The sequence below is a fragment of the Trypanosoma theileri genome (assembly GCF_002087225.1).
Source record: "Trypanosoma theileri isolate Edinburgh chromosome Unknown TM35_Tth_84_V1, whole genome shotgun sequence".
Lineage (NCBI taxonomy): Eukaryota > Euglenozoa > Kinetoplastea > Trypanosomatida > Trypanosomatidae > Trypanosoma > Trypanosoma theileri.
This window is the reverse complement of record NW_021639926.1, coordinates 2,952-10,876: the sequence shown is the minus strand read 5'-3', so window position 1 is coordinate 10,876 and position 7,925 is coordinate 2,952. Positions and strand designations below refer to the sequence as shown.

Here is a 7,925-nt window from a genome sequence, read left to right as displayed (position 1 = left end):
CAGAAACACTTTATAAAAAGTTTCCAAATCTGTTATTATTCAGTACGAAGGCTTCACTGGATTCCTTATTAAAAGGAAATGTTAGTCACTGAGTTAAAACTCCGTTTTTTGTTTATTTATTTTGTGGAATTCACTTAAAATGAAAGGAAAGAAAATTATATTGTTTATTTTTCTGTTTTTTCCCACTTATTTGTATATTGTTATTATCCCTTTACTCCATATTGTGCGTGTTTTGTTTTTCTGCATTATGCCATGGTAGGTTTTTGCTTTGTCATGTTATTTCTTTTTCTATTTCTCTCTTTGTCTATTTACACACATATGCACAGATTGCAGTGATCCTCAGTGATATTAATAACAAGAATGTCCATGTTGCCGTGCCGTGTGTTGTGTTTGTTGGTCATTGTGCTCTGCTGTGTGGGTGTGACTCATGCTGGTGCTTCAGGTCACGCGGAACGTGTTAAGGAAGCAGAAGCGAAGGTTGATGAGACTTTGAGACTGAAAGAGGAGTGTGAAGAAGCTACCAAGGCTGTTACAGAGGCCGGGCTTGCAGCTCAACGTTTTGCTCATGCCACTGAGATTAATCGCGTAGCAATTGCTGCTGACCCAAATGAGGTGAACAAAACAAAGAGTGAAGGTCTTAAATTCATTGAGAATACAACGAAGGCTGCAAAGAAAGCAGAAGAAGTGCGCGACAGAACTACAGACAGTATAAAGGATACTCGAGACAATTCATTCATCCTTGGTGCAAAAATGGAGGAGGCAGAGCAAGCAGCTGATAATGCAGAAAGCGCGACACGTGATGCTACCAGTGCTATCGAAACTGCGGAAACTCATATTAATGGTGTGAAGAAGGTCCTGAAGGAACTCGAAGACGCAGTTGCTGCAGCTGAAAAGAAAGAAAAGCAGGTGGAGGCTCAGCCACAGGAACAGACAAATGAAACATCTCTTGGTGAGCAGCAAGGCCATACAGAAGGAAATCAGACGGAGCAAACACAAGAAAAACAAAAACAGCACTACCGTTCTACTTTTACGATTAATATCCACGGAGATAATCTCGATGCCTTACTCAATGGTGCAGCGAATAAGAGTGGTATGGCATTAAATGACGGCAGCAGCAGCCCTGCGTTACTGCGTATTCCACTCCTGCTGCTGCTGCTCTCTGTGCTGGGCTGCATGGCCGTGTGCTGAGCACTGTGCTGGGGTCCATCCAGAGAGTGTGGGTAATTACTTGTTTACTGTTAATAATAATAATAATAATAATAATAATAATAATAATATAATTGCTACTGTGTTCAGTATACTGAGCACCAAGTAAATTAATCCCGATGACACCCACTGGGCTAGGGTGCATCAATTTGTGGGGAAATGTTTAATCTCTTTTCTTTTTTATACTTGTAAGCAGAGCATTGCTGTGCACCTCGTGCTGTGTCTCACTCTGCAATTGTGTGTTTCTGGTAAATGATATCTCTTTTTCTTTTTTATTTGCTTTTACATTATATTCGAATGAGGTAACGTTACAGTTTGTTTGTTTGTTCCTATGGGGACACTGCAAATTGTAATGGGGACAGGGAGAAACCAACACATAAAGAGAGGTTTATGCATTATCCGTTATTATTACTGTTTTTGTGTGTGTGTGGCTATCTCTGCAATGTTACCAAAAGATATTCAATTCGTATATAATCTTTTCTTTTTTTCTTGTTGGATTGGATGATTCTTTATTTTGTTTTGAATAATGGTTATTTTTAGTAGTGTATCTATTTTATTTGCGTTCATGCTTAACGCGATATGTGTGTGTGTGTAGTAATAGCGGTGTACTGGTGTTTTGCTTCCTCTCTCTCTATCTCTTTACACACACACACATACAGACACAGATTGCAGTGATCCTCAGTGATATTAATAACAAGAATGTCCATGTTGCCGTGCCGTGTGTTGTGTCTGTTGGCCATTGTGCTCTGCTGTGTGGGTGTGGCTCATGCTGCTGCATCAACACCAGGTATCTCAAGACTTATTGTGTAGGCACGAGAGAAGGCTAAGGAGGTTTTAAAGCTGAAAGAGGAGTGCGAGAATGCCGCCAAGGCTGCTCTAAAGGCTGTGGATGCAGCTCAAGTATTTGCTGTTACCACTAAGACTAATCTCGAAACAATTGCTGCTGACCCAGAAGAGGTGGAGAAAACGAAGAGTAAAGGTGATGAACTCATTGATAAGGCAACGCAGGCTGCAGCTGAAGCAATATCAGTGGACAATAAAACTACAGACAGTGCAACTCAAACTGAAAACGAAACCATTCTTGTTGAGTTACACGCAAAAGATCCTAGGCAGCCAGTACAGAAAGAAATTAAGGGGGTATTGAATGTCATTAACGATGCACGAAACGCGGTTCTTGAGGCTGGAGAAGATATCGACGCTGCGAAAACTTATGTTAATGGTGCGAAGGATGTCCTGCAGAAACTCGATGCCGCAGTTGTTGCTGCTGCCAAAGAGAAGGAGAAGGAAAAACAGGTGGAGCCTGAACCACAGCCACAGGAACAGACAAATGAAACATCTCTTCCACCCAATAATGCTACAATAACGAATGGCACCAAACGAAATGACGGCAGCAGCAGCCCTGCGTTACTGCGTGTTCCACTCCTGCTGCTGCTGCTCTCTGTGCTGGGCTGCATGGCCGTGTGCTGAGCACTGTGCTGGGTTCCATCCAGAGAGTGTGGGTAATTACTTGTTTACTGTTAATAATAATAATAATAATAATAATAATAATAATAATAATAATAATAATAATATAATTGCTATTGTATTCAGTACACTGGGCACCGAGAAAATTAATCCCGATGACACCCACCGGGCCAGGGTACATCAATTTGTATGGAAATACCTAATCTCTTTTCATTTTTATACTTGTAAGCAGAGCATTGCTGTGCACCTTGTGCTGTGTCTCACTCTGCAATTGTGCGATTCCGGTAAATGATATCTCTTTTTCTTTTTTGTTTGCTTTTACATTCTGTGTGAGTGGGGTAACATGTAATTTGCTTGTTCCTATATGGACACTGCAAATTGTAATTGGGACAGGGATAAATCAACACACATGGAGAGATTTATACATTATCCGATATGATTGTTTTTGTGTGTGGCTATCTCTGTAATGTTACCAAATAATATTCAATTCGTATATAATCTTTTCTTTTTTCTTGGGGGTTGGATGATTCTTTATTATGTTTGAATAATGGGTATTTCCCCTAATATGTATACTTCCTATACATTATTGTTTGATTCCATGTGTTTGTGTGTAGTAATAGCGGTGTACTGGTGTTTTGCTTTCTCTCTTTCTTTCTCTCTTCAAACATAGATTGCAGTGATCCTCAGTGATATTTATGACAAGAATGTCCATGTTGTCGTGCCGTGTGTTGTGTCTGTTGGCCATTGTGCTCTGCTGTGTGGGTGTGACTGGCACTACGGGCACTTCTCAGGATCAGCAGGTATCTGCAAATAATAATGTTGCCGCTGCAACGAGTGAGTCAAGTGCTACTGGTGGAGTTACATCAGCAGCAGCAGCAGCAGGAGTATCAACAGTGTCAGATGGAAAGATCTCCGAGAGTGTCAAGGAGGCTCTGCAAGTCGCTAACAAACTGATGGAGAGTATTACAGCAGCACAGACAAAGGCGACGATTGCTGTAGATTCCTATGACAGTGCTGTGCAGAATATTACTGATGCACGGACAGAAGCAACTAATGCTCTGGAATACGCAAAGGAAGCGGAAGACGAAGTGGATAAAAACGGGGGGAAAATCGTGAATGAACTGACGCATATTCGTGAGAAAAAGCAGACGGAACTGGACCGGATTTGGTTGGAAAAGGAGGAGAAACTGAAACAGATTCGGCAGAAAAACCTTGAGGAATCACAAATCAAAAAAACTGCATTACTACAAGTCCAAGCAGCTTCAGTTTCTGAAGAACAAAGCAAAATAACAGAGTCTATTGAAAACAAAATCACCAGTGCGACTGAAAAACTCATATCTATGAGTGAAAAAGTGAATGCAACTGTTCCTCTACTTGAAACGGCAGTAACTGTTGTGACTGAGCTGCAGACTAATGCTGCTGCTGTGTTGGAGGAGGCCAATAAGGTGGTGAGTGCAGCGCAAAGTGTCGAGACCACAACACGCGGCACATCGGAAACCGCAAAGAAGACACACACAGCAGCCACAGAGGCAGTGCAGAAGGCAACAGAGATGCAAAAGAAGATCACGGTGGCAACAGAGAAGGCTACTAAAGCAGTGGAACTCGCAAAGGCAGCAGTAACGACAGTAACGGCGGCAAGGGATAACTTCAACGCAGAGGCTGAAAAAGCAAGGAATACAGTGGATATACCTACTAATATTACGTTTGACTCTCTCCGAAATGAAACAAATAAGAGCGTAAAAGTGGTAACACGAAGTTCTGTTTCTACGGCAGTGCCTCCCGCAGAGCTAACACAACATGCAGGAGCGGTTCTCACTGCTATCACTGTCTCCGATAATGACAAGGCGACAGAGAAAGCAACTGCGAAAAGAAAAGAATTACAGTTAACTGCATCGTTGAGTAAGAAACTCGCGGAAGGAATGTCTTCCAAGCTGAAGGAAGTGCTAGACGCCATACGTAGTGTGCAGGATATGGCGAAGCAGACAAGTGATACTCTCCATGCGGCGAAAGAGTCGGTAAGTGTGACGGTAAGTTCCCTCAAGGATGTTGAAGAAGCAGTGAAGAAGGCGGAAGAGGAAAAAGCAACGGCCCTAAAAAATAAAAAGGATGGAACTGTTGTTGCTTCTACCAGTAAGGATGGCAGCAGCAGCCCTGCGTTACTGCGTGTTCCACTCCTGCTGCTGCTGCTGCTCTCTGTGCTGGGCTGCATGACTGTGTGCTGAGCACTGTGCTGGGGTTCCTTCCAGGGAGTGTGGGTAATTACTTGTTTACTGTTAATAATAATATAATTGCTACTGTGTTCAGTACACTGGGCACCAAGTAAATTAATCCCGATGACACCCAGTGGTCTAGGGTACATCAATTTGTGTGGAAATACCTAATCTCTTTTCATTTTTATACTTGTAAGCAGAGTATTGCTGTGCACCTTGTGCTGTGTATCACTCTGCAATTGTGTGATTCTGGTAAATGATATCTCTTTTTCTTTTTTGTTTGCTTTTGCATTCTGTGTGAATGGGGTAACATATAATTTGTTTGCTTGTTCCTCTGTGGACACTGCAAATTGTAAATTGGACAGGGATAAACCAACACATAGAGGTTTATGCATTATCCGATATGATTGTTTTTGTGTGTGTGGCTATCTCTGCAATGTTACCAAATAATATTCAACTCGTTTATAATCTTTTTCTTTTTGCTTTGGGATTGGATGGAACTTCATTTTCTTTGAATAATGGGTATTTTCCCTAATGTGTATAGTTCCGTTACATTCATGCTTGACTCCATATGTGTGTGTGTGTGGATTAATAGCGGTGTACTGGTGCTTTTCTGTTTTCTTCTTTCTCTCTATCTCTCCTCACATATGCTCAGATTCCAGCGATCCTCAGTGATATTAATAGCAAGAATGTCCATGTTGTCGTGCCGTGTGTTGTGTCTGTTGGCCATTGTGCTCTGTTGTGTGGGTGTGGCCCATGCTAATGCTTCAGGTCAACAAACAGTTGTCTCAAGATTTGTTGAGCAGGCAAAGAAGTTGGCGGGAGTGACCAAGGAACTGAAAGAAAAGTGCGTGAGCGCCGGCAATGCTGCTCGACAGGCAGCGGAAGAAGCTCATGTATTTGCTGTTACCACTCAAAAGAAACTTGAAACCATTGCTGCTAATCCAGAAGAGGTGAAAAAAACGAAGAGTAAAGGTGATGAACTCATTAAAAATGCAATGAAGGCTGCAGCTGAAGCAGAAAAAGTGCGCGAACAAACTACAGACAGTGCAGATAAAACTGACGAGGAAGTCGTTGTTGTTGAGTTACACGCAGGAAGTTCTGATTCACTACCGCAAGAAATTGTGGAGGTATCGAATGTAATTAAAGATGCACGAAACGCGGTATTTGAGGCTGGAGACCATGTCGACGCTGCAAAAACTTATGCGAATGATGTGAAGAATGTCCTGCAGAAACTCGATGCCGCAGTTGTTGCAGCTGCCAAAGAGAGGGAGAAGGAAAAACAGGTGGAGTCTCAACCACAGCCACAGGAACAGACAAATGAAACATCTCTTCCACCCACGAATGCTACAATAACGAATGGCACCAAACGAAATGACGGCAGCAGCAGCCCTGCGTTACTGCGTGTTCCACTCCTGCTGCTGCTGCTGCTCTCTGTGCTGGGCTGCATGGCCGTGTGCTGAGCACTTTGGTGGGGTCCATCCAGAGAGTGTGGGTAATCACTTGTTTACTATTAAAATAATAATAATATAATTGCAACTGTGTTCAGTACACTGGGCACCGAGAAAATTTATTCTGATGATCCCCACTGGGCTAGGGAGCATCAATTTGTGTGGAAATACATAATTTCTTCTCTTTTTTGTACTTGTAAGCAGAGCATTGTTGTGCACCTCATTGTGTGTCTCACTCTGCAATTGTGTGATTCTGGTAAATGATATCTCTTTTTCTTTTTTGTTTGCTTTCACATTTTTTGAGAATGGGGTAACATATAATTTGCTTGTTCCTCTGGGGACACTGCAAATTGTAAATTGGACAGGGAGAAACCAACACACAGAGAGAGATTTATGCATTATCCGTTGTTATTATTTTGGTGTGTGTGTGTGTGTGTGGCTATCTCTACAACGTTACCAAATAATATTCAATTCGTATATAATCTTTTCTTTTTTCTTGTGGGATTGGATGGAACTTTATTTTGTTTGAATAATGGGTATTTTCACTAATGTGTATATTTCATTTACGCTCATGCTTGACTCGATATGTGTGTGTGTAGAAATAGCGGTGTACTGATGTTTTGCTTTCTTTTTCTCTTTCTCTGTCTCTCTTTATACACACAGACTCCAGTGATCCTCAGTGATATTAATAACAAGAATGTCCATGTTGTCGTGCCGTGTGTTGTGTCTGTTGGCCATTGTGCTCTGCTGTGTGGGTGTGACTCATGCTGCTTCAATACCAGGTCAAGCGGGCCGTGTTGAGGAAGCACAGGAGAAGGCTAAGGAGGTTTTAAAGCAGAAAGAGGAGTGCTTGAACGCCGGCGAGGCTGCTCGGAAAGCCGCACATGAAGCTCAACTATTTGTTGATACCACTAAGAAAAACCTCAAAACAATTGCTGCTGACTCAAAAGAGGTTGAGAAAACGAAAAATAAAGGTAATGAACTCAGTGAAAATGCAATGAAGGCTGGAGGGGAAGCAGAAAAAGTGGCCGAACAAACGACAAAGAGTATGGCTGGACCTAAAGACCTAGTCGACATTCTTCGTAGTCTAGGTGAGTATGATCTGGCGACATCTGTTGAAAAAAAAATTTAAGAAGCATTCCTTGCGGTAGGTGTTGCTTATGAACATGCTGACAATGCGCGAATGTTTGCTATTGACGTGAGGAAGGTCTTGCGGGACCTCGAAGCCGCAGTTGCTGCTGCCAAAGAGAAGAAGGAAGAAAAACAGGTGGAGACTCAGTCACAGACACAGGAACAGATAAATGAAACATCTCTTGGTGAGCCGCAAGGCCATACAGAAGGAAATCAGACGGAGCAAACAGAAGAAAAACAGGTGGCGCCTCACCCACAGGCACAGGAACAGACAAATGAAACATCTCTTGGTGAGCAGCAAGGCCATACAGAAGGAAATCAGACGGAGCAAACAGAAGAAAAACAGGTGGAGTCTCAAACACAGCCACAGAAACAGACAAATGAAACATCTTCTGGTGAGCAGCAAGACCATACAGAAGGGAATAAGACGGAGCAAACACAAGAAAAACAAAAACAGCCTTCT

The 7,925-nt window shown here is 42.4% G+C and overlaps 6 protein-coding genes across 6 annotated transcripts; all 6 read left to right on the top strand.

The window, feature by feature from the left end:
• Positions 1-360: 360 nt before the first annotated feature.
• On the top strand, positions 361-1,188 carry TM35_000841050 (uncharacterized protein; the record flags this gene model as incomplete). The annotated part of the gene is made up of 1 exon (XM_029031415.1): positions 361-1,188. One exon carries the CDS (start codon positions 361-363, stop codon positions 1,186-1,188), a length of 828 nt encoding a protein of 275 aa, XP_028877286.1.
• A 1,384-nt stretch (positions 1,189-2,572) lies between these two features.
• Positions 2,573-2,962, top strand: TM35_000841040 (uncharacterized protein; the record flags this gene model as incomplete). The annotated part of the gene is made up of 1 exon (XM_029031414.1): positions 2,573-2,962. One exon carries the CDS (start codon positions 2,573-2,575, stop codon positions 2,960-2,962), a length of 390 nt encoding a protein of 129 aa, XP_028877285.1.
• A 412-nt stretch (positions 2,963-3,374) lies between these two features.
• Positions 3,375-4,892, top strand: TM35_000841030 (uncharacterized protein; the record flags this gene model as incomplete). The annotated part of the gene is made up of 1 exon (XM_029031413.1): positions 3,375-4,892. The coding sequence occupies one exon, from the start codon at positions 3,375-3,377 to the stop codon at positions 4,890-4,892; it is 1,518 nt and encodes a 505-aa protein (XP_028877284.1).
• Positions 4,893-5,569: 677 nt separating this feature from the next.
• TM35_000841020 (uncharacterized protein) lies at positions 5,570-6,343 on the top strand (the record flags this gene model as incomplete). Its single annotated transcript, XM_029031412.1, has 1 exon — positions 5,570-6,343. One exon carries the CDS (start codon positions 5,570-5,572, stop codon positions 6,341-6,343), a length of 774 nt encoding a protein of 257 aa, XP_028877283.1.
• Positions 6,344-7,028: 685 nt separating this feature from the next.
• TM35_000841010 (uncharacterized protein) lies at positions 7,029-7,463 on the top strand (the record flags this gene model as incomplete). Its single annotated transcript, XM_029031411.1, has 1 exon — positions 7,029-7,463. The coding sequence occupies one exon, from the start codon at positions 7,029-7,031 to the stop codon at positions 7,461-7,463; it is 435 nt and encodes a 144-aa protein (XP_028877282.1).
• Positions 7,464-7,514: 51 nt separating this feature from the next.
• On the top strand, positions 7,515-7,925 carry TM35_000841000 (uncharacterized protein; the record flags this gene model as incomplete). The annotated part of the gene is made up of 1 exon (XM_029031410.1): positions 7,515-7,925. A coding segment is annotated over one exon (411 nt), but the record flags the coding sequence as incomplete, so codon positions are not given.